This window comes from Canis lupus, chromosome 13, assembly GCF_003254725.2.
Source record: "Canis lupus dingo isolate Sandy chromosome 13, ASM325472v2, whole genome shotgun sequence".
In the NCBI taxonomy this organism is placed as follows: Eukaryota; Metazoa; Chordata; class Mammalia; order Carnivora; family Canidae; genus Canis; species Canis lupus.
Window position 1 is genome coordinate 435,194 of NC_064255.1, and position 25,326 is coordinate 460,519.

General features: G+C 43.2%; 2 protein-coding genes, 1 long non-coding RNA gene and 1 other non-coding gene across 5 annotated transcripts in view; 2 read left to right on the plus strand and 2 right to left on the minus strand.

Moving 5' to 3' along the window:
- Positions 1-1,286: 1,286 nt before the first annotated feature.
- Positions 1,287-4,908, minus strand: RPL30 (ribosomal protein L30). Of its 2 annotated transcripts, none has more exons than XM_025450392.3 (5): positions 4,777-4,908; positions 4,619-4,670; positions 4,216-4,361; positions 2,574-2,704; positions 1,287-1,388 (listed from the first exon to the last, which is right to left on the minus strand). In XM_025450392.3, the coding sequence occupies exons 2-5, from the start codon at positions 4,637-4,639 to the stop codon at positions 1,339-1,341; spliced, it is 348 nt and encodes a 115-aa protein (XP_025306177.1). In that variant the 5' UTR covers positions 4,640-4,670; positions 4,777-4,908; the 3' UTR covers positions 1,287-1,338. The 2 variants fall into 2 exon arrangements, with proteins under 2 accessions (XP_025306177.1, XP_048949237.1); XM_049093280.1 differs by lacking the exon at positions 1,287-1,388 and adding an exon at positions 3,318-3,457 and having other exon boundaries at positions 2,578-2,704; positions 4,777-4,884.
- LOC112662576 (small nucleolar RNA SNORA72) lies at positions 1,567-1,698 on the minus strand. The gene has a single exon (XR_003138668.1). It is a non-coding gene; the product is annotated as a small nucleolar RNA SNORA72 (small nucleolar RNA).
- A 12-nt stretch (positions 4,909-4,920) lies between the features above and the next one.
- Positions 4,921-11,141, plus strand: LOC112662064 (uncharacterized). The gene is made up of 2 exons (XR_003138193.3): positions 4,921-5,693; positions 5,849-11,141. It is a non-coding gene; the product is annotated as an uncharacterized LOC112662064 (long non-coding RNA).
- Positions 11,142-13,086: 1,945 nt separating this feature from the next.
- The window catches only part of ERICH5 (glutamate rich 5), a 29,213-nt gene continuing 16,973 nt past the window's right edge, over positions 13,087-25,326 (plus strand). Inside the window, exons 1-2 of the mRNA XM_025450461.3 lie at positions 13,087-13,118; positions 14,072-14,961. Coding sequence (XP_025306246.3) covers positions 13,087-13,118; positions 14,072-14,961 — 922 coding nt within the window. The remainder of the gene's footprint in view (positions 13,119-14,071; positions 14,962-25,326) is intronic.

The window sequence follows — 25,326 nt, forward strand, 5'->3', positions numbered from 1 at the left end:
TGTATGTTGGCAAACTGAACACCAATAAAAAAATAAATTATTAAAAAAATAAAAATTAAAAAAAAATTAAAAAGTGGGGTAACATTTGGAGGTATCATCACAACATGGAAAACCATGAGAAATATCCTGTAATATCCAGTCCAAGACAAAAAACTGTCCCATGGAAACATGTCAGTAGTACTCCCAAATTTAGAAATGCTGAGTAACTGAACCAGTAAGAAATCTAGTCGCTAACAGCTACTCTTCAAATTTTATCTATAACCTCAGATTAACTTCAGACAAAAACTAAAATTATGCAATGTTAGCTTGAAAGAAACCCGTTCTCTCACCTATGGAATTGGGAATTTGACACCCCATGCTTGTTCCAAAAGTAGTCTTGAAGTTCAGTAAATACTGCACAGACATTCCATATAGCGTACTGATGGGCAACCTCCTCTCTGATCATTCATCTACTACCCAAAAGTGCTTATAAGGGTTGGATAAGATCAAGTCCAAAAGACATGGGTATTTCTGACACAGTTGCAGCCTGAGAGCACAACACAGACTAAGTATACTCTACCAACATTAGATTCTGTAAATCAGGATATACCTAAATCAGTACTTTTCCCCAAAGAACTCCTGAAAATGTTCCAAAGGAAGTAACAGTTGTGGGGAAAAAGTTCAATCATACATAATTGGGAGATACAGTATGTAGTTCTCCAAAAATCTGAACACCAAACACACTTCACAATTATCTTCTAGGAGTAAAATGGAATAAAACAAACTTTGGGCAACTATGGATTGAGCACTTATTGAAGATCTGGGATTCTTCTAAAGGGCTCGAACTACAGTTCTTCTCCCTCAACCACTACACACCCTTAGGAAAAACTCTTCATTAAAGTTCAATAGAACTTTTCTCAGACAGAAACAATTCTGGGAGGGGAGAACATATTTAATCCTCTCTGCTACTTCAATTTGTAGATTTAAGCTGGATTACAAATTGCATATCTGGTTAAATTCTGGGCATTAAAAAAAAAATTCTGGGTATTGTTCTTTGCTGCCTCTCAAACATACTCAAATATGAAATGACGACGGTATCAACAATTTTAAAAGACAGGAATCTTTTAAAAATCTAACAGAGAAAACGAACTCTGCACTCCCTATACATGAAAGTAAAGGGAAACTGGGACACATAGGCTCTTAATCCAAAAGTCTTGTTACCTCAACTGCCTCATCCTCTCAAATCCTATCTTGTGAAAGTGTACAGAAACAAAGATATATGGAAAAAAACAGAAATGAATACACAGTGTCTTTAAAACAAGCTCTGGCCAGTTTTATTAAAGAAAAATTTTGCATGATTTACTTTTCACCAGTCTGTTCTGGCATGCTTCTAATGATATCAGAATCACCTAAAAAATAAAACACAATAGTTTTACAATTCATTTAGTCACAACTGTTAATCATCAAACTAGCAGTGGTTATCTCCAAAAGTTGCAATACTAGCTTTGCTGTCATTTCTCAAGGATGATCAGATACCTAAAGTCACAGGCATTTCCCACAGAAGATACATGATATAAACCAGACTTGGTTTATCACCTGCATTGATAAAACCAGACCCAGGGAAAGAACTAAGTCTGGGGACACATGCATGGTCTTAATATAGCGAATGTTTAGCCTGCCCTGATTATTACAAAATCAGAACAGCGAGAATATTCGCGGTATCCTAAGAACTAAAAACTCATAAGTTCAGGGCTCCTGAGTGGCTTTGTCAGTTAAGCATCTGCTTTCGGCTCAGGTCATGATCTTGGAGACCCAGAACTGAACTCTCCACTGGGCTCCCTGTTCAGCCAGGAGTCTGCTTCTCCATCTGCCCCTCACCCTGTTGGTGCCCATTCTCTCAAATAAAATAAAAATCTAGGGCAGCCCCGGTGGCGCAGCGGTTTGGCGCCTCCTGCAGCCTGGGGTGTGATCCTGAAGACCTGGGATCGAGTCCCACATCGGGGCTACCTGCATGGAGCCTGCTTCTCCCTCTGCCTGTGTCTCTGCCTTTCTCTCTCTCTGAGTAAATAAATCTTTAAAATAAATAAATAAATAAATAAATAAATAAATAAATAAATAAATAAATAAATAATCTAAACAGTCTTAAAAATAAAATAAAAACTCCTAAGTTCAAAATATAACATGATCTTTATTTGTAGGCATTTCTTTTTCTCAATTTAATTTTACCTATCTGTTCTTAGGCAGCCACTTCTTGGCTTGGATTCCTTTCTTCTATTTTATCTGATTACTCCTTGCCTTTAGAATTTCACCCCTACCACGGTCCTACATTATTTAAGTGCTTAAACAAATTTCAAAATAAAAAAATAATTATTTAATTTCAAATTAATTACAAAATAAAAAAATTAACTTATAACAATACCTATTATAATGTACTGATATTCATTATCAATTCTCTGTGAAACAAAACTACAAGATATCCCTTGCTATATTCAAATTCTAAATATCTAAACCTAGGAACCGAAGACATTGCTATAGCAAATACCTGTAATTACATTATATATGAAAAAATAATTATTCTGACGTATAAAACATACCTGGATCAATGATAGCCAGTGTGCATACTCTGTAGTATTTCCCACATGCTGTGCCCAATTCAATATTATTGCCACTATAGTGATGGACACCAGTTTTGGCCAACATGGCGTAGTATTCTATTTCAGATTTCCTTCAGAAACCAAAAAACAAAGATCATACCAAGTGACTGACATAAAATGTTACTACTTTCCTCATTGGTTTTAATGGTGAAACTTTCAAACAGTAACTAAATCAGTCATTACTCTTTAAAAAAGTACCAGATCCATTAGGCAATACAAACTATCTTTTCTCTTGGTCCCTTAAAAACGGGACAATCAGCAAGTATGTTCTGAATAACTCTTCTCATGGAAAAGAGTAGAATGTGAAAAATAAGTATTTACTTAGCATTTACCACTCACCAGATACTTCACATTATCATGACAATCTCTTAAATATCATGTATTCCATTTTTTTTAAACTAATGGAGACACTCAGGCAAAGAATGGTTAAGTGGAGGTTCTAGAATCCTAGCTCATGTTATCTTTAAAGGATGAGCTATTTCTATTACTTCCCGGTGCTCTGAATCCTAGATGGGGAGTGGTATTACTTACACAAAGTTAGCATTTCTGTGTCAACTGAGCAGGTGGACATTAAGGGTTTTACGAATTTGAAGAGACTCCTAACAGAACGGTGCCATTACTCAAAGTATGGATTCACAGACCAGCAGTAGTGTGCATGCTTATTAAAAATGCATGTTGGGGCACCTGGGTGGCTCAGTGGTTGAGCGTCTGCCTTTGGCTCAGGTCGTGATCCTGGGGTCCTGGGATAGAGTCCCACACTGGGCTTTCTGCAGGGAGCCTGCTTCTCCCTCTGCCTGTCTCTGCCTCTTAAGAATAAATAAACTCTTTAAAAAAAAACAAAAAGCATAATGTCAGGTCCCATCCTGAACCCATGAAATCAAAACCTGCTTTTAACAAGATTACCAGTAATTGTGTGTACATTTATGTTTGAGAAGCACTGCCATAGAAGGTAAGCTTGAAGACCAAACCATGGGATGGGATAGAGGACAGCATTCTAGGGAAGCCAATGATGTACAGACACCCTATATAAAATCCTGTGAGCAGGTTATGCATCACCACAGAAAATTTAATGTACTGTAGGGAACTGCTCACATGGCTTATATTCTGCATAGTCCAAGTGTCTTTAACTTACTTTCCATACTAAGTTCAATTTCAAAACGGTGAAGCCAAGCAAAACCTTGGCCCACTTGGAACCTGCAGCTCCACAGCAAGCTCGAACTTTTCTATGACAAGTTTGAAAAACGAAACACTTTTAAAGACCAAAAATGCAGGACTCAAAACACATGGAAAAACAAGTGTCCGTGCTTGCTTCAAACTTTGACGTTCTGTGGTTCATACCCCTCTGCCACACATTTCTCCCAAAGATAAACTTACAGGATGAGAGCACGATTGGGGAGACGGGGGTGGGTGGTGGGTGTCAGCCCCAAACATAGAAGAAGAAACCATAAATTCTTCTGCAAGCGTTCGCTTCTAAAACTGATTTTACATAAAACCGAGTGGGTACAACCCAAATGGCTCAAATCCACACTCCTGGGTGAACATGCAGTGGGGACACACGTGTCAGCCAGGTTCCCTCCATTACCTCAGAGCCGGGCAGTTGTTGGCCAGGATGACCAGTTTCGCTTTGCCGTGTCTGATCATTTTCAGGGTCTGCTTGTACCCCAGCACGTACTTTCCACTTTTCATAACCAGTTGGAGCCTAGAGTTGATCGACTCCAGCGACTTTTTCTACAAAGCAAACATTTAACACGGACCTGAAGGTCTTGTTTTTAACCATCTCAAAACAGCATCCAGATTTCTGGGCGTCGAACCCTTTAATACACCTCCTTAGTCCAGGGCCCTACGTCACTAAGGCCCCCTCGGCTCCTCCCGGCCCCTCAGGCCAGGGTGCATGCTGTCTGCCCGGTGTGCTCAGGCCGTCTGCCCGGGCCGAGACTCGGCCCTCCACGTGAATCGGCTTCCGGCCTCGGCCCCGTCTCACTCACCGTCTTCTTCGCGGCCACCATCTTCCTGCCTTAGATGCGGGACGGCCCCAACCTAGAACGTACAGAGGACAGGGCGGAAAGTTTGGGATAGGCGCGCCAGAGGGCAGGTCGTCGGGCTCCCGGCGCTGCCCAGACCTCGGCCCGCGGAGCCCACTCACCGACAGCAACCGCCAAGATGGCCGGGAGGGAGAAAGGAAAGAGCTCCCACAATGCAGAGCTCTTCCCTGCAGAGCCGGGAGCGCGGCACCGGAAGCAAGCCGCAAGCGGAAGGGGCGGGGCAAGAGGTGGAGGGGGGCGGGGCAAGAGGTGGAGGGGGGCGGCCTCGCGGGGCTGCAGCTGCTCGGTTGGGCGGCGGGAGAGCGGCTCGCCTGCCCTGGCCGGGGACGGAGGAGTCGCGGCTGTCGACCCTGGCGGGAGTTGGAAGCCGCCGGAGGGTGAGGCGGGAGGGACGGTGAGACGGGCGGCGGCAGCTGGGCCGCAGTCTTTTTTTTTTTTTTAAATATGTAGCGGCGAGTTTTGCATATCGTTTTTAAAGATTTTATTCATGCGAGACAGACAGAGAGAGGCGGAGACCCGGGCGGAGGGAGAAGCGGGCTCCCTGGAGGGAACCCGATGCGGGCCTCGATCCCGGGACTCCAGGATCACGCCCGGGCCTGCAGGCAGGCGCCACACCGCTGCGCCACCGGGGACCCCTGGGCCGCAGTCTTAATGCAGCTCCCCTCGGCTGCCGACGCCGCGGCTCTTGCGGAGGCTTCCGGGCGCCTCAGCCCCGGGTCTCCTCCCGCGTAGCCTCCCGCGGCCCGAAGCCGCCGGCCCTCACTCCGGCCCCCGCCCAGGTCGCCGGGCTCTCGGAGAACGCGGGCGGCCCGCGCCGACTTCCCCAAACTCACCTCTTTCGTGGCAGTGTGGGCGCAGCCTTGGAAGCCGAATTTACACAGAGCAATAAATCTGATTTACACATCTTTTTGTCGTGAACTTTGGACCTTGATTTAAATGTGCAATGATGGATCATTCAAAATAGCAAGCACAGAGCGTCTCCCACTGGCACCTAAAAATCGTAAAATCGGACCAATAGGTAAGCCGTCATCGTGTGTCAACTTTAAGGAATATTTCCTGCAGAAACAGTTCCTCAAAGTCATGTGAGCAAGGATATTTATGTCAGCATTATTTTTTGTAGCAAATTAGAAACATCAAATGCTAATTTTTAAAAAGATTTTATTTATTCATTAGAGGCAAAGAGGCGAAACACAGGCAGAGGGAGAAGCAGACTTCCTGCAGGGAGCTGGATGCAAGACTGAACTTGATCCGGGGACCCCGGCATCATCTCGGGATCAAGCCCTGAGCTGAGGGCACACGCTCAACCACTGAGCCACCCAGGCCTCCTATATGCTCATCATTCTTGCATAGAAAGTCCAAGCCTGGAAAGCTAATCATCAAAACTTACCACCTGAAAAGGTGTGAGAAGAGTGGGTGAGGATAGAACATTTTTTTTTACATTATATATGTCAACACTACCTGAATTATTTTACAGCATGCATTATGTAAGTTCATTTATTTATTTGAAGAGAGAAGAGCGAGTGCGAACACAAGTGAGGAGGAGGGGCAGAGAAGACGCAGGCTCTCCACTGAGCAGGGAGCCTGATAACCAGGCTCATGCCAGGACCCTGCAATCATGACCTCAGCCAGAGGCACACGTTAAACGGGACTTAGCCACCCAGATGCCCCTAAAGTGGAAACTTTAAATAGATCTTGTGAAACACCAATTATAACTGAAAGCAGTGTTTCTCAAAGTATGACTCACAAATCACCTGATTCAGAATCACCTTGACTTCTGACTCTTGGGATCCACAGGAGTATGTGGAAGAAATCTCTGGTGGGGCCTAGGAATCTGAGTTTAATAAGCAGCCTCAGGAAATCTTAGAAATACTAGAATTGGAGAACTAAAGAATGAGGGGCACCTGGCTGGTTCAGTTGTAGAGCGTGTGACTCTTAATCTTGGGGTTGTGAATTCAAGCCCCATGTTGAGGGTGAAGGTTACTTTTTAAAACATAAAAAACTGAAGAAGGAGATAGCCAAGTTGGGCTTGAGACTTGCCTGCGTTAAGTAAAGACAACAAAATAATGAGGCCTTCTATATTGAGTCCTATATTTTCAAAGCTTTTTAATGCTTTTTCCCAAAGTAATCAGGATAGATATTACCCTCATTTTAGAGATTAAATGGTTAAAGTACTTGATATCACTTTCCTGAGGTGCTTTTCCTTATACGGTAACAAGTTTCTGGTCCTTACTATATATGTCCTCACTATACTTTAAGGATCCAGGAATCTTACTATGGTTTTTGTATTGGAAGCCAGAGAAGCCTGAAGCACTTATTTTATGTATGAAATATGGCCACAAAATGCTTGAGAATTCTTTCTAGAAAATCTTTTTTTTTTTTTAAGATTTTATTTACTTATTCATAGAGGTGCAGAGAGAGAGATAGAGGCAGAGACACAGGCAGAGGGAGAAGCAGGCTCCATGCAGAGAGCCTGACCTGGGACTCCATCCCAGGACTCCAGGATCATGCCCTGGGCTGCAGGTGGCGCTAAACCGCTGCGCCACGGGGGCTGCCCTAGAAAATCTTAACTAATTTTGCTGTATCTCTTTGCAGACAGACTTAGGTTTTTGGTTTTTCTATTTAATATCTGCATGATTTGGGGCAAATTGTCTAAACTCCCTATGCTTCAGTTTCTTCATCAGAAAACTAGAATAATGTCTACTTCATAGTATTATTATGAGGATCACAGTAAATGTAATGGTGTATAAAGCACCTAGCATAGGACCTATACATGGCAAATGTGCAGTGACTTCGTTCTCTTCATCATTCCAACTCTTATCTCAACCTTCCTACCACAGCCACCCACCACACCTAAAGCCGTTCACAACATTACAAAACCTACGCTAGGGAAAGAAACATTTGCTGTGGAAAAATATCATGTCTTTTGACTCCAGAAGATTTTTTATAAAATTTTCCACACTTGTATTTATTAGAGCAGGAATTGGCAGACTTTTTCTATAGAGCCCAATAATAAATGTTTTAGGCCTTTGGGGTCATATGTTCTCTGTGGCAAGTACTCAGCTCTGCCGTTGTAGCACAAAAGCAGCCATAGGCAATATGTAACAGCTGTGTTCCGATAAAACATTTACAGAATCAAGCAACTTGGAACGCCTGGGTGGCTCAGAGGTTTAGCGCCTCCCTTTGGCCCAGGGTGTGATCCTGGAGTCCTGGGACCTGTTCCCACATTAGGCTCCGTGCATGGGGCCTGCTTCTCCATCTGTCTGTGTCTCTGCCTCTCTCTCTCTCTCTCTCTCTCTCTGTCTCTCAAAATAAATAAATAAAATCTTAAAAAAAAAAAAAAAAAAAAAAAAAGAATCGAGCAGCTGGCCATATTTGGCCTGCAGGCCATAGTTCATTGACCCCTGCATTAAATGATTCCTCTATTAAAAATAACTGCTGTGGGATCCCTGGGTGGCGCAGCGGTTTAGGCGCCTGCCTTTGGCCCAGGGCGCGATCCTGGAGACCCGGGATCGAATCCCACGTCGGGCTCCCGGTGCATGGAGCCTGCTTCTCCCTCTGCCTGTGTCTCTGCCTCTCTCTCTCTATGTGACTATCAAAAATAAATAAAAAAAAATTAAAAAAAAATAACTGCTGTAAGTCATGTCCTTTTTCTAAAGAGATGTATGTTGAGTATGGATGAAGCATCATGATAATCTGCAACTTATTCTAGAATTGCTAAAATAAATTAAATAAAATCTAAAATAAATGAAAATAGCAAATTCAGCAAAGTATTAGCAACTGTTGAATTTGAAGTGGAGGGTATATAGGTGGACTTTTTTGAGTTTGAAAAACTTAATACTAAAAAGTTGGGAAATATATATGCTTTAAGAAGAGACTTTACCATCTAGGCCTTTGGGGTCATTATTTTGTTTATTTCTGGATGTCAGTCAGTAGCATTTCAGAGTGATTTTGAAAAAATACCAACAGGTAAATGTGATAGAACAGAATTAAAGCGAGGCTTTGGTTTTCATTCACCAGAATCGCTACTCCAAGTTTCTGAGAACTCTGCAGACATCTGCATTCATTGTGTTTTTGGTTTATACTTGCTATGGGAATTAAAAGTGACAGGCTGTATTCTCTGTTAGAGCAAATACTAACAGGTTCATCTGATACTCTTTGGTTCAGTACACTGGCCCATCCCTTATTGTTAAGCAGTTAAAACTATCATATTCATTATCATCAGCTATTAGTTATTCAATGTCCAAATTAGGAAGCAGCCTGTTAGTAGTTGACCCCTGAACAACTCAGAGGTTAGAGGCACTGACCACCCCCATGCATTTCAAAAATCCATGTATAACTTTTGACTTCTCAAAAACTACTAATAGCTTAGTGCTGACCAGATAGACATTTATAGATAACCTAAACAGTTGATTAATACATTTATAATATACTATGTATTATATACTGTGATTTTTATAATAAATGAGGAAATAAAATGTTACTAAGAAAATCATAAGAGAAAATGCATTATAGTACTGTAGTGTACCGGAAAAAAAAAAATCCATGTTCAAATCAGTGTTATTCAAGGGTCAACTGTAATTTGGAACTCTATTTGTTTGACTCATCCTTCACAGTTTTTTTTTTTTTTTTTTTAAGATTTTATTTATTTATTTGACAGAGACAGAAAGCAGGCATAAGCAGGGAGAGCAGCAGAGGGGAGAAGCAGGCTCCCCACCGAGCAGGGGGCCTGACTTGGAGCTCAGTCCTAGTACCCTGGGATCATGACCTGAGCCCAAGGCAGACGCTTAACCAACTGAGCCACCCAGGCGCCCCCCAACCTTCACATTATTAAGTCACCCTGGACATTAAACATGCTCAGAAATCTGGTGAGGACAGGAAAGATGGTGAATCCAAGTGAAAAGATCCTGTAAATCTAATGATTGTTGGTCACTTTTCAACTAACTGAACACATACACACCAATACAAGAATTCTGAACTGTTAGAGGACAATTAATAGGGATTCTGAAATATTTCTTCTATGCCGTCTCTGTTCAGATTGGGAATGCTCCAGACTGTGCTGGATTACAAATCAGGCCAGAGAAATGCTTTCTCCTTTTTTTTAAAGCCATTTTTCCATCCAAGGAGCGTATGTGTTTTATACTCCTGGATACAAAGAATCCAGAGTACTTCATTCACTACTTTACTGTAAAGGAGTGACACTTGGAAAGTAGAATGATGTCCTTATTTTTTATTTATTTTTTTAAAAGATTTTTTATATATTCATGAGAGACACATAGAGGCAGAGACACAGGCAGAGGGAGAAACAGGCTCCATGCAGGAAGCCCAATGCGGGACTCGACCCGGGGTCCCCAGGATCACACCCTGGGCTGAAGACAGCACCAAACCACTAAGCCACCCGGCTGCCCTAGAGTGATGTCTTTAAATGTGTGTCTTTAGGTTAGTTTATATTTCTTAGAGTCAGTTTTTGAAATTTTAATATAAATGGGGTTCCTATGTCTCTAAGTGTCCATAATATGACATTTTACATATTTTCAATAATTTGAAAAGCCTGCCATGTACATGTAATTTTATCCTTAATAAAGGTGTAATACACAGGCTAAAACACCAGTGTTTTTTGCCTTTAACTGGAACTTAATTAACTTAATACTGTAACACTACTTCATGCTGATCAGAAAATGTTACTGATTAGTTCATGGAGAAATAATAAATGCAAATTTGGAACATCAAAACATGGGTATGTTGAAGAAATGTGATAAAAGCATTGGAGGAGTCATTGGAGGTAAAAAGATTATGAACTATGCCTTCAAGATACATCAAGGTACTATCAGCATTAAAAATCACAGTATCAGTTATATTCAGTTATTATCAAGATAAGACTGAAGGAATAAGACAGGTCAGGTAATTGCCAAGAAGGAGAATGGTCAGGGAGAGGGGTGGTAGGGTAAGCATTATCTAGTAGTCTAGATACTTAAGTTGTAAGCAACAAAAACAAACTAGCTGAGTTAAGCGTAAAAAAGGAAAATTATGCTGTAGTTCACCAAATGAACAAGAAGCCTGGGGAGCAAGACCCAGATCTGTGTATACTGGTCATGGGAGAAGCAGTCCCATTTATTAGTCACTGGTTCAAAACATACCCTGCAAACCATAGGGCAGCACCTCAACCTTGAAAGATGTTTCATTTTGGCTGCTACCATAACTGAGTGTTTAATGTGCCCCTCTATCATCCTATAGGTTTAGCTCCTGGATGTTGAGGTAGATGAAAAAAGACCAGTAAATCACATAGAAATTAACCTATTACCTTATTTGTCTCATAGTAAAGTGAGTTATTTGATATGATACTGAATGTAGTGTCTTGGTGTGTAATGTCTTGATGATACCATCCACTGATGGATGGTGCTCGCAGGAGCCTGATGTGCTGGAAAAGCAAATCTAATCCAATGTCTATTAAAATAAAAAATACCGGGAACCCTGGGTGGTGCAGTGGTTTAGCGCCTGCCTTTGGCCCAGGGCGCGACCCTGGAGACCTGGGATTGAATCCCACGTCGGGCTCCTGGTGGGTGGAGCCTGCTTCTCCCTCTGCCTATGTCTCTGCCTCTCTCTCTCTGTGTGTGACTATCATAAATAAATAAAAATTTTTAAAAAATAAAATAAAAAATACCAAAGAGGTTCAATCACTCCACTGTTTCCAAAGAGTCCTATCACTCTTTCACAAAATGGCTGATAGGTCCCCTCAAGATACCATTTTGGAGGCTTATAGTTGGTCACTCTTAGTGCTACTGGCAAAATGGACACTCACCTATGTAAACTATTCTACTTTATTAAGTGGAGGAGCATGCAGTAGTGCCCATGTATGGCTTCTCTCCCTGTTCTTAGAGCCATTCTATTCCTGAGCCCATTGAGCAAGCATTGAGATGGCTCATGAGAAAGACTTTCTAACATCCACAGGACACCTGATTATTATTGTTCACCTGATTAGAAAATGCTTCCTCTGAAGAAAATGGAAGAGACCATGGCTTGGCTGACAAATTATCTCCAAGGAAAAAGTGATATACCTGAGTCAACTAAAAAATAGTTGATGGGGAAAAGTGGGTACTTAACTGGGCTCAGTAAGCCCTGGTTTAGCATGAAAGCATAAGGATTCAGAAAATTTCAAGTTAGTGTTTATATTTAATCTGTGAGTTAATTCATCTCTTTTGAGGAAGAATGGAATTTTGAAAAACTTTCAGCAGCTAAATAAAGTTAACCATGACTTTAACCTAAAAAAAGCATTTTCTGAAGTGGGAGACTGCCATGGATGGCCACGTCATATGGTGAAGCCCTTGCCCCCAAAGTAGCTCAATGGGGAAGGAAGTAGGGTTTAAGGAGGTAGTTAAGGTTAAATGAAGTCATAATCTGTTAGTCATAAGTCTAATCTGTTAGGACCGTGGCCTCATAAAAAGAGGAAGTCCAAGGGGTGCCTGAGTGGTTCAGTCAGTTGAGTGCCCAACTCTTGGTTTCAGCGCAGATGATGATCTCTTTCATGGGTCATGGGATCAAGCCCCACATCAAGCCCTGCACTCAGGAGTAGAGTGAAGATTGAAGATTCTCTCCTTCTACCCCTCCCTGCACTTGCTCATTCTTGCCCTCTAAAATAAAAGAAAAGAAGAGGAAGTTCCCACCCCAACCCCATGTGAGGACACTGTGATATGGCTGCCATCTGCAAGCCAGAAAGAGTTCTGACCAGAAACCAAGTTGGCTAGTACCTTGATCTTCAGGCTCCAGAACTATGAGAAATAAATGTTATTTAAGTCACCAAGTTAATGGTATTTTGTTATGGTAGCCCAACCTATGAAAACCTTTTGATAACATTTATACAAGACATAAATATCCCCCCAATTCTGGCCAATTCTGAAAGGCCCATCCACATACTTCTCCCCCTAAACTTCTTTGCACTAATCCTGTAATTTTGCTCAGGGACTTGGAATCCAGCCAAATACTTAGTCACTTTCAAAGTACTTCTCTTTCTTTGGGGCACAGTAACCCTGGACAGAGGTTAGGAGAAGAGTCATAGTACGTATTAGGAATGCTATAAAGTGTACTTCCTCAAAGATACCCAGTGTCCTCTTCATTTGAAGGGATTTGTGAGTCGACTGCTGTGCAGTCCAGACTTTGTCAAGCCTAAACTGCAGGAGTGAGAGGAAGAGGGAAAAAGAAGAGAAGGCATCAATCAATCCATCAATCTTCCCTTCCTAAGGCAAGAAGGGAGGTAGAGAAGGAAGGGAGGGAGGGAGACCTCTAAACACATAGCTATGTATCTCCATGACCCATATAGGGAAATATGCCAATTTTAGGCAATTTGAGCATTCAGTTCAATAATGTGCTGTTACGATCTGAATTGTGCCCGCCTTCATTCATATGTTATAGTTTGCAATATGGCTATTTTGGAGGCAGGGCCTTTAAAGAGGTAATTAAGGGAAAATGAGGTCATATGGGTGGGTCCTAATCCAATATGACTAGTTTCTTTGTAAGAAGAGGACATTAGGACATAGACACGGTGGGCAAACCTTGTGAAGATACATCATGAATACTGCCATCCCAACAAGGAAAGGCCTTCAGGGGAAACCACCCCTACTGACACCATGTTCTCTGACTTCTAGTCTCAGAACTATGAGGAAATACGTTTTTGTTGTTTAACCAATCTGCGGTTTTTGTTGTCCACCAATCTGCGGTACTTTGTTATGGCAGCTCTAAAAAACTAATAGAAATGGTGACATGACCCATTGAATAATGCAAGAATTCATGAGTATTTACTGCTATAAATAAATGAATAATAAATGGAGGAAAAGAGAAAGTGCTCCCTTACTATAGAATGCCAGCTGATAAATGTGGGAGGAATAATCTGATTAGAAAACCACCGTTTGATAACTGTCATAGTAATAAGTGATCCCAGCAAGAATATCCATGTATGCTAACAATAGCAGAAAAAGTCTGATGAGATATAAATTACATATAAATTTACTCCATAAATTACAAGGAGTAAAAGAGTAACTTTCTGGTGGCAAACCTGGCAGACCCTACCCTAACTAACTGATCAAAATTAACATCACCAGTAAGAGAGCAAACCGACATGGTGAGCTGCAGGAGTTCACAGACAACACATCTTGTGCTCCAGCCAAAATTGCATTGCCTGAAAACAATCATAAGGAAACACTGGGCAAACCAAATTGAGAAACAGTCTACAAAATGAACGGCCCATTCTCTTAAAAGATGTCAAAGTCATGAAAGACGAAGACTGAGGGAGCTACTTCAGATTAAAGCAAACTAAAGAGAAGCCCAACAACCAAGTGTCAGGTGTGGCCCTGGGCTGGACAACTGAGCAGAACGGAACACAGGTGGATGAAACGGGCCGTCGGTCAGCAGCAGACTTCCTCGCGGCCACGGCACCGACGTTGTGCAGGACGAAGGCCGCGGGCCAGAGCCGGCCTCCCAGTCCACGGCCCAGTCCACGGCCCAGTCCACGGCCCAGTCCACCGCCCAGTCCGCGGCCCAGTCCGCGGCCCAGTCCGCCGCCCAGTCCGCGGCCCAGTCCGCCGCCCAGTCCGCGGCCCAGTCCGCGGCCCAGTCCACCGCCCAGTCCGCGGCCCAGTCCACCGCCCAGTCCGCGGCCCAGTCCACCGCCCAGTCCGCGGCCCAGTCCACGGCCCAGGCCACGGCCCAGTCCACCGCCCAGTCCACGGCCCAGTCCACGGCCCAGGCCACCGCCCAGTCCGCGGCCCAGTCCACCGCCCAGTCCGCGGCCCAGTCCACCGCCCAGTCCGCGGCCCAGTCCACCGCCCAGTCCGCGGCCCAGTCCACGGCCCAGGCCACGGCCCAGTCCACCGCCCAGTCCACGGCCCAGGCCACCGCCGCTGGCCACGTCGCCTCCTCCGTCCCCGGCTCTCCGCGACGCACGCCTACCCCTGCTTCCAGAGCCTCCTTCTCCCTCCCCCGCCGCCTGTACCGCACCCCCGCACCCCGTCTGCCCACCCGGCTCCCCGGCCCCGTCCTGCTCCTCGCCGGGCCGCGCCACCACCCCCGCGCCCGCAGTGCGCCTGCGCCCCGCCCCGCCCCGCCCCCGCCCCCGCCCCCGCCGGAGCCCGCCCAGTCCCACAGCGTCGGCGCCGCGGGGCCGAGGGTCCGAGCTCCCGGCGACGCCGGCGCGGGGCTGCGACGGGCGGCTGCGCTCGCCCCGGGGCCGCGGGGTCCCGCCATGGGCTGCTCCAGCAGCGCCCTCCACAAGGCCGGCGACGGCAGCAGGCTCCGCCGCGGTGAGCGGGGTCCCCGGGCCCACCCCTCCTGGGCCTCGGGCCTCGGGCCTCGGGCCTCGGGGTGGCTGGCTCCCGGGGGGCTCGGAAGGCGCGACCCGCGCGTGCCCCGCTCGGAGGGGGGCGCTGCTCGCCGGGGCGGGAGTGGACGGAGCTGAGCGCGGCGCGGCGCGGCTCTGCCGGGACCCGGAGCGCGCCCGGGGGCCCCGCGGTGCCGAGGGTCCCGAGGCGCCCGCCGCGCTGCCGCCGGCCGAGCTACCCGGGAGGCGGCATTAAGCCCCTCCCGCGGTTGGCCGAGGGGTGCCTTTAATGAGCATTTCCCTGCCCTAACCAGAGGTGCTCCTCTCATCTCCTAAAAGTACAAAGCTGCAAAGTCCGTGGGAACTGGGAAAGGCTCCGGAGAGCGGGTGGGCATTCACCGCATCCAGGAGGACCCCGCGCTTGGGGAGAGGTCGGGCACACTCTCCCTGTCCTTGGCTTCGGTACTTCTTGGCAAATATCCATTCGATAAAAAGTGGTCATCACTGAAATTCAAGAAGTATATTTTGAAGGTTTTTTATATGGTAGCCGGGTGCCTGGCTAGATGATGAGGTGCAAGTGACCCTGCTTTTGGACCAGGGGTCCAAGAGACAGGCAATAAACGGATGATTAAGATAAGTTTCTGACAGTGATAAGTGCTGTGAAAAGAGGAAGAACAGATTAATGAACGAGAGAATGACCGGGTTTTATGTGTACCTCTTAAATTTTAAATGGCTAACATTTTAGATGAAGTTTCAAAGGTTAATAAGCAAATGCCTTCAAGTTAGTTTGCGATCATATTCAAGGCTAACTCTAGGGGAAATTTTATATTTCAGTTAATTCCTTTTCACAGGTCTTCTTTTAGCACCTTGTGTTCTTCCAATAACACAGTAACGTCCTCCTTTCTGATTTTGTAATAGAGAGCACAAGGTTTTCTGAATGTTGTTTCAGAGTTCAGACACTGTGTCCTAGTCAGAAGTATGTTGTGTTGCAGTCATTTTCGTGGTGTATGATGAATTTATTTCTAATTTCAGTAGATAACAGAAAGCAACAAAAAGTTTGGAAATAGGGGCACCTGGGTGACTCAGTGGTTAAGCATCTGCCTTGCGCTCAGGATGTGGTCCCAGGATCCTGGGATTGAGTTCCCCACCAGGCTTCCCCCAGGCAGCCTGCTTCTCCCTCTGCCTATGTCTCTGCATCTCTCTCTGTGTCTCTCATGAAAAAATAAAATCTTTAAAAAAGTGTCTGAAAATAGGCAAAGTAATTAAAGCCATTATATAAAAGTGATTCCAAACCCTCTGTCTCTGACAACAATGTAAAATGATGAAAAAATCCATTCCTAATGTACAATACTTGCTCACCTTTCTCCTAAAGAAACGAAAGCCTCTGCATCCTAAACATGCTCTCAAGAGGCCAGTGCAAAAAAATAAAAATAATTTTAAAAAAATTTTAAAGAAGCCAGTACAAGGAGCAGTTTCTTTGATATTTCATTTTATTTTATGAAATCAGGTAGATTTTGCATTTTGTTCCATGATAAATCCTTGTTGGTTTCAATATGAAAAGCTGAGGAAAATTGATGCTTCAGAAAGATACACCATATTTTGCTTTCTCTTATCTCCTGTCATGGCCCCAGATATCCTAGGAATAGCATGCCGATTTAAAAGCAGAGCATGGGGCAGCCTCGCTAGCTCAGCGGTTTAGTGCCTGCCTTCAGCCCTGGGTGTGATCCTGGAGACCTGGGATCGAGTCCCTCGTTGGGCTCCCTGCATGGAGCCTGCTTCTCCCTCTGTCTCTGCCTCTCTCTGTGTCTCTCTTGAATAAATAAATAAAATCTTAAAAAAAAAAAAAAAAGCAGAGCATGAGGGGCACCTGTCTGGTTCACTTGGTTAAGCTCAGGCTGTGAATCCATGAATCTGTGAACTCAATATGAACCCATTTCATATTGAACCCGTGATGATCTCATGGGTTGTGAGACTTGAGCCTCACTTCAGGCTCCATGCCCAGCAGGGAGTCTGCTTGGAGAGTCTCATCCTCTTCCCCTCTCCCCACTCAAACGCTTGCTTTCTCTCTCTCTCTCTCAAATAATAAATGGGGGGCACTTGGGTAGCTCATTCAGTTGAGCCACAGGCTTTCAGTTTCTTCTCAGGTCATGATCTCAGGGTCCTGGGATCACTTCTGGGGCAGGAGGGGGGGCTGCACTCTGCGGGGAGTCCACTTCAGGATTCTCTCCCTCTCTCTACCCCTCCCGCTGCTCCCTTGTGCTCTCTTTCTCAAAATAAATAAATAAATATTTTTAGAAAGGAGAGCACTAAATCATCACTATAGATTTTTTACATTTTTAAAGATTTTATTTATTTGAGAGAAAGAGAGCACATGAGCCCAGTTAAAGAGCTGAGGGAGAGGGACAAGCCGACTCCATGCTGAGTGTGGAGTCTGATGCAGGGCTCCATCCTAGCCAAAATCAAGAGGCAGACACCCCTCATAGATGTTTTTAACTAATAAAACATCACTCTGGGGAATGTTAGTCTTAGGGAAGGACAAAAGTATCTAATAGGTGGATAGGTTTTTAAGCAGAGGCCAGTCCAAATAAAAAAAATTATGAATAACTATGTTTAAAAAAAATCTTATCACCAAGATTAATAACCATCACCATAAGTCACATCCTTTCATTTTTCATTTATGCTTTCATCATTGTTCTACGTTTTCACAGGTTTTGTTCTGAAAGAAATATTAAAATGCCTGACAAGGTTGACTGTGTAGAAAATTAATACACTGCATAAATTGCTCAATGCACATATTGAATCAGTCAACAGGTGTATTTTGCTTTTGATCCCCAATCACACAATACTTTCTTGTAACTGGATACTACTGTATGTTCATCAGCATTTCAACTCCATGATCTTGGAGGCTCAATACATAATTCATTCCTGTTTCTGCAGCTCACAACTTCTTTAAATCCTATATACAATGCCAAGTCTGTGTGTATGAGCTTTTAGATTAAAAATCCAAGTTTATTAAATGTCCTGTACATATGTTTACTCACTGTACCCCTGGTGCTTTGCAATACTCAGCACACTGTTGTTGAATGAATTACTTCATTTAGTCTTTATGACAATACCATGACTAAATATCATGATTATCTCCATTTCACAGATAAGGAGCCCTGTGACATTGAGCAAATTATTTACTCATTAGAGTCAGAGCTGGGCTTTGAATTCAGGTACTCTGATTCCAGAGCTTGACCTATTTCTCTTTAAACCACCATGTGATAACTAGATTTAAATCTGTTTTTGCGGGGATCCCTGGTTGGCTCAACAGTTTAGCTCCTGCCTTTGGCCCAGGGCATGACCCTGGAGTCCCAGGATCGAGTCCCACGTTGGGCTCCCTGCGTGGAGCCTGCTTCTCTCTCTGCCTGTGTCTCTTCCTCTCTCTCTCTGTCTCTGTCTCTCATGAATAAATAAAATCTTTAAAAAAAGAATCTGTTTTTGCCTGAAAGCATTCTGAATCTCCCTTCGAGGTGTGGTCATCTATTATTCAAACAACAAAAGAAATCTAATAAAGTATAATATAGTATTATAATTTAATAAATTTAATAACATAATTATAATAGTTTTATCATAATCCCTAAATAAGATATATATTGTAATAAATACGATACTGGTGTGATATATGCAGTATATAAATTTATTGTATATTAATATATAATATACATATTTAATAAATATTTATCCTTAAATGAGTCAGGAAAATATGAACTTTATATTTATTTCCAAACATAAGCTAAGAATATTTGAAAGACATTTATTTAACCTTAGAGATTTTTTAAAGATTTTATTTATTTATTCATGAGAGACACAGAGAGAGGCAGAAACATAGGCAGAGGGAGAAGCAGGGTCCACACAGGGAGCCTGATGAGGGACTTGATTCAGGATCACACCCTGAGTCTAAAGCAAACGCTCAACTGCTGAGCCACCCAGGAGTCCCAACTTAGAGATATTTTAAGCAGAGTACATAGATGAGGAGAAATTTCCGGTGCCCCCCCATAGAGGTTCCAGATAATCTTCATATCATACCAGAGATTCTTTAAACTCACAATATCCACCTTAAAACCCCATGGGTTGATGTTAAAATACATGACTCGCTAGTAGACTGGATTTGTGTTGACAGTTCTGTCTACTTGAATTTTCTGTAACTGGCTTAAAAACTGTTACGTATGGTACAACAAGCAAAATAATCATTAAATAATGGGTTGGGCTAGATTACTTCTGAGATGTCTTACAGCCCTAAAATCCTGTAGCATTAAAATATGAAGGTACTTATTTTCTGAGCTTAAATTTAAATCAGATGGCAGCTATTTGGTTAGGTAGCTATAGGCTGAATAGGAAAATCCATTCTACTGATCACCTGGCTATGTTTGCTCTAACCCATCAGATGCTGAGTTTCTTTCCCTCATCTCTGAAGATGACTGACTAGGGAAAGAGGTATGGGGAGGACCAGGACACAGGTAGATAGTCAAATAACTATCCAGTGCTATCAAAGTGTAGAATGGGGCCTGGTACATGGTAGTCACACAGAAGAGTTTTATCAAATGCCCTAAAATGTGTGAAGAAAGAGGCTTTTCCTTCCAAAAGGACAATTAGAAAGATTGAGTGACTTTCCTGTTTGTGGAATCAAGTTCTAAATACTAGGGTAATATTCTGTTCAAAATTTCTGTTCTTTTCAGCACCCTGAGGATCTAATAGAATCTCACTGAAACATTATATGGTCTCATTCATTTGGGGAATATAAATAATAGTGAAAGGGAATAGAAGGGAAGGGAGAAGAAATGGGTAGGAAATATCAGAAAGGGAGACAGAACGTAAAGACTCCTAACTCTGGGAAACGAACTAGGGGTGGTGGAAGGGGAGGAGGGCGGGGAGTGGGGGTGAGTGGGTGACGGGCACTGAGGGGGGCACTTGACGGGATGAGCACTGGGTGTTATTCTGTATGTTGGCAAATTGAACACCAATAAAAAATAAATTTATTGTTAAAAAAAAGAATCTCACAAAGGTTTTGTTGATTTTACAAACTTTAAAGGACCCACAGATCTCTATGTCTGTACTCAAACCTTCCTCCGTGTGCTGCCAGCCTTTTATGTACATGTATGACTATTACCCTACTCTTGCCTAATATAAATGCCATCTGTTTCTGGCAGTCTTCTTCTGAGATCTTATAGCTTAAGCACCAACATGGACGAAGAAAATAGACGGTAATTATTGAAAATCCAATTCTAAGTTAATATGTACATTTCTGCTGGTAGCTATAATCATTTGTTTATTCTACCATGAACTCTCACTGGCTGCTTGGATTCCATGTTACCTAGGCAATAGGATGAGGTTTGCATTTCATGCTGTTATGTGGATTGTTCTTTGTACTGTGGAAATACCTCCAGCCTTCAACCAATATTTTCACACAGTGGCATTTCAGTTCTAAATAGACATTTTTTTCTTTGTAATTGAAGAATAAACATCATCAGCATTAAAACTCATTTAATAGGCTTTCCTTGCATGCAGATATTATATATATAAATGTGATTTCTTCCTTTAAAATACTGAAAGTCTAGACTAAGTCTTGTATGTCTTGTGTTCCCTCTAGAGCCTGGCACACAGAGAATGCTTGGCAAGTCTTTGTAGGGTGGTTATTACATACAGCTAATTAAAATGGAACATAAGAACCTCATACGTGGTTCAAAAATTTGAAAACATTTGAAAAATGCATGCCGTGAAAAGTATACCTCCTGCCCTACTCCCATCATCTGCTTAGTTCCAATCATACCCATGAGTAAATATTTTTATTAGGTGGAGGTTTTTTTTGTATATTCTTCCAAAATTTGTTTATACGTTGCAGATATTGTTTCCCTCTCCCATCTTCATTTTAAAACGTATTATACCGACTGTTTTTCACTTAACAGGATGGAGATTTTTTCTGTATCGATATAAAGAAAATGTCTTTCTCGTTTTTTACCTTTGCTGAATAATCCATTATGTGATTTGTTTAACCAGTTTCCTATTGATGGACATTTGGTTTGTTTCCAGTCTTTTCCTGTTGCAAACAAAACTGCAGTGAATTCCTTTACATATACATCATTTTGAATGTGTGCAAGTGTAACCATAGAACAATTTCCCAGAAGTGGCATGACTAAGTCAAAGAGTATCATGTGCATTTGTGATTTTGATGGACAACTGCCTACATGCCTTCCATAAGACTTGTGCCAATTTACTCACTCATCAGCAATACAGTAAGTTTTTTTTTTTTAAATAAAATTGAAGGGTTTTCAAGATTAGTGCAGCCACATCAAAACAAGGGCTTGGAGAAAAAGTCGGGAGATAAGGTAAGAGCTCACACTTGGTTCCAAGTACTTTAGATTGTGATCTCATTTTTTTTTAATTTTTATTTATTTATGATAGTCACAGAGAGAGAGAGAGAGGCAGAGACATAGGCAGAGGGAGAAGCAGGCTCCATGCACCGGGAGCCCGACATGGGATTCGATCCTGGGTCTCCAGGATCGCACCCTGGGCCAAAGGCAGGCGCTAAACCACTGCGCCACCCAGGGATCCCTGTGATCTCATTTAATCCCCACGAGAGCCTTCTGAAGCAAGCATTAATAAATAAATAGATAAATAAATAAATAAATAAATAAATAAATAAATAAATAATAAAGCAAGCATTGATATCACCAAACACAGCTAGGAAACTGCAGCTCAGTGAGGATAAATAACTTGCCTAAGATCTCAGAGCTAGCAAGTGGTGGGGCTAAAGCTCAGTATGTGTGACTTGGAAGTACCTGCTGTTTTCACAGTCCAGTTCCATCTGATCTCTAGTCCCATTTCTGCTGTGACTCATATGTCCTTACCTGTAGGAAAAATACAATCCATATTTGTTCAGTGGGTGGATGGGCAAATGGATGGATTGACAGAGAAGAGGATTGAAGGGGATGCGGGTGCTACTTAGAAAAGCAGAGGAAGAGTAGGAATCAGGACCCAGGGAGTAACAGAGACTTGGATGACAACATTGGCTGAGGTGGGCTTGGGAAGAGAGTGGGTTGTGAAGAGGGTCTCCTAATCAGGCAGGGAAGGGTCAACACAGCAAAACAAAGCCTCATTGTGTTCTAAGCATGCACCTGTAAGGTTGACACATGTCCCAGCTAATATGCACAGTTTCACTTCTGTGTTAATGTTTTACAACATCAGGTTTAAAATAAAAACCTCAGACGTGTAAGTTATGGAAAGACTCACGAAAACAGATAAAGAGCATCAGACTTGGCCAGGCTTCAAAACTGGTGTGTTTAAGTGTATGTAGTTCTAGGTAATTTCTTGTTTTTAAGCAAAATACCAGGATATATCTCTCCAAGTGAGTGTTAATGTCTGGAAAGTATCAAAATGACCTCAGAAGCTTCTTTACATTCCCAAGGACATTGCTGTTGTTCATGTCCCTTGAACCCTTCCTTGGGAGTTGCTAACCCATCTGGCTCTAGAATTCATTCTTTTGTATATATTCAAGGGTGTCAGAAGTTTGCCCTTTGAGGATGAAGACTGAAAAAAAAAACCCACATTTTTTTTTTTAAAAGATGTATTTATTTTAGAAAGAGTGTGAGTGAGAGGATGAGCAGGGGGAGGGGCAGAAGGAGGAGAGAAATCCTCAAGCCGACTCCCCGCTGAGCTCAGAGCCCCATATGAGGCTCTATCCCAGGACCCCAAGATCGTAACCTGAGCTGAAATCAAGAGCCCATGCTCAACCGACAGCCATCCAGGTGCCCCACATTGGTTTTAATAGCTCAGCATCTATGGGAATTGCTTTATGAAAGTAGACAAAATAGGCCAGGTGATTAATATACTCAGAAACAAGGGGGGGGGGAGGGAATCATTGGAAATAGGCAAGAAAAAGATGAGGCAGTCTGTGTCATAGAGGCAAGTTCAGCTGACATCACTTTCTTCCACCTGGAAGGGCTCCAGGGGCAGTGGGTCCCCAGGATAACTGGGCTGGGCTGCGGGGATTGGGTGGCTGGATCCCCACAGCTAGGAAGGATGACCCTCTTTTCTCAGACCGCATACTCAGCAGTCCCTTGACCTCTCCTCCAGCCTGGCTTCTCTAATAAGACAGAAGACTTCAAGCCCCAATAACATGTTCTTTATTCATACTGAACATTTCCTGACATTCGAATATGTATGGCTCTGAACACTTGCTTTGAGATGAGCACATCATATTAGGCTGGTTTAGATAAAGGAAATGTCCAAATGTACATTAAATAGGAAAGTCAAGATGCAAAAAGATCAAGAAGCATCCATAGAGGTACCTGGGGTGGCTCAGTGGTTGAGCATCTGCCTTTGACTCAGGTCGTGATCCTGGGGTCTTGGGATTGAATTCCACATCAGGCTCCCCGCTGGGAGCCTGCTTCTCCCTCTGCCCGTGTCTTTGCCTCTCTCTGTGTGTCTCTTGTGAATAAAATCTTAAAAAAAAAAAAAAAAAAAAAAGAGAAGCATCCATAGACAGCAAAATGACATCCTTCCCTATGTATCTACTTTAGGGTCACCCAAAGTCACATTTCATTTACAAATAATGTATAGTTGAAAAGGGGCATCAAAATAGCTCTAATAAATATCATTTAAATACATATAAAATGAACTTGACTTCATAAGACAAAGATTGAAATGACTCATGTTCAAGAGGCTGCTAAACAGGCCTTCTCTCTGGCCTGAGCCTGCCTTCTCTGCAGCTGTTCCAGATGCCTCTCCCCCAATACCCTACCCCCTCCACCGCTTCCCAGGCCCTTCCCTCTCAGTGATTGACCTACTTCCTCTCCATTAAAAGAAAGGTCCTCAGGATCTTCTTTGGATGTACCATGAAATCAAGTTTTTTTGTTTTACTTTGTTGGTCTATCAATTAATTGTCCCTCTTACCAGCATTTTCCTACTTGGAGACAATACATCCTCAAGCCTGTTATATATTTGTCCTTACATTCAGTGAAAAGGACTTTCTGCTTTCCTCAGAGGCTTGCTTTTTTTTTTTTTTTTTTTTTTAATTCATGAGAGACACACACAGAGGCAGAGACACAGGCAGAGGGAGAAGCAGGTTCCCTGTGGAGCCTGATGCAAGACTCGATCCCAGGACCCCGGGATCAGGACCTGAGCCAAAGGCAGACACTCAACCGCTAAGCCAGCCAGGCGTCCCAGAAGCTTGCTTTTAAAAGGTCCTCCTAAAGGGTCCCTGCAGGATGAAAACATTCCACACTTTGCAGACTGCCCTGATTGATCTGTTCTTATCTCTCAGCCTTGCCCAGCTAATGCTCCTCTAGTCTATTTATGGTGACAGAAATATATCTGTCCCTGTGTTGTATGTATGAGAGCGTCCCAGCCTGTGAGAATGAGATTGCAGCGTGCCAGCATTTCTCCCAGCCTTTGGGGCAGCTGGGCAGGATCTGGACAGTGTGAGCCCTCAGGGGCAGCTTCCTCCTGCCAAACAGTGTGCAGTGTGCTGCACAAACATCCTATTCTATGTGAGCCACCACATTAAAAAGATCGATAAGTACTGGGATGTGCATTCCAACTGCTCTGTCATTTTTACTGGCTGTGGTTTTTCTTACTGGAGAGGACATCTGCCTTTAGCCACCCGAGCAAGGACCTCTGTTGAAATGTCCTCCCCAAATTATTCTCCTTGCTGTCATTAATAATGATAAGGAACTCTTTTTTTCTTTAGTTGATTCTTTAGGAGGGCATATTCTTACCTTTTCCATTTTTCCTAAGACTGAGAGGAACCACATAGTTTCTTTTGGCTAATTTCCTTTTTCTTTGCCCTGGAGCAGTAGCCTCTATAGACTAGATGGTTATGAGAGGCTCTGATTACCCATAGAGACTGTGTGTATGTGTGTGTGTATTTCAACATCCTGGGAGACAGTATAGAGTGCTGATTAAGAATGTGGGTCTGGCTTCAAATCCTGTTTCATGATCACTTAGTGGTGTGACTTTGAGCCACTCAGTCTCCTTGTGCCTCAGTGACCTCATCTGTAAAATAGGATTAACAGTAGTGCCTATTTCATAGACTTGTTCTGAGGAATAAAATCAGTTAATACATATAAGGAACCTAGAAAGTAGCTGACTTGCCTGCTGGCTAGATCCAGCCCACCATTTGTTTGTGTAAATAAAGTTTTAAGGGAACACAGATATGCCTAGTTATTTACATATCACGTGACTGCTTTCTCTTCAGGATGATAGAGTAGTTGCAATAGCATCCCTAAGCCCAGCAAACCTGAGAACATTCACTCTGTCCCTATACACAAAAAAAATTGCTGACCCCTGCCTAGAATATTATCTAGTA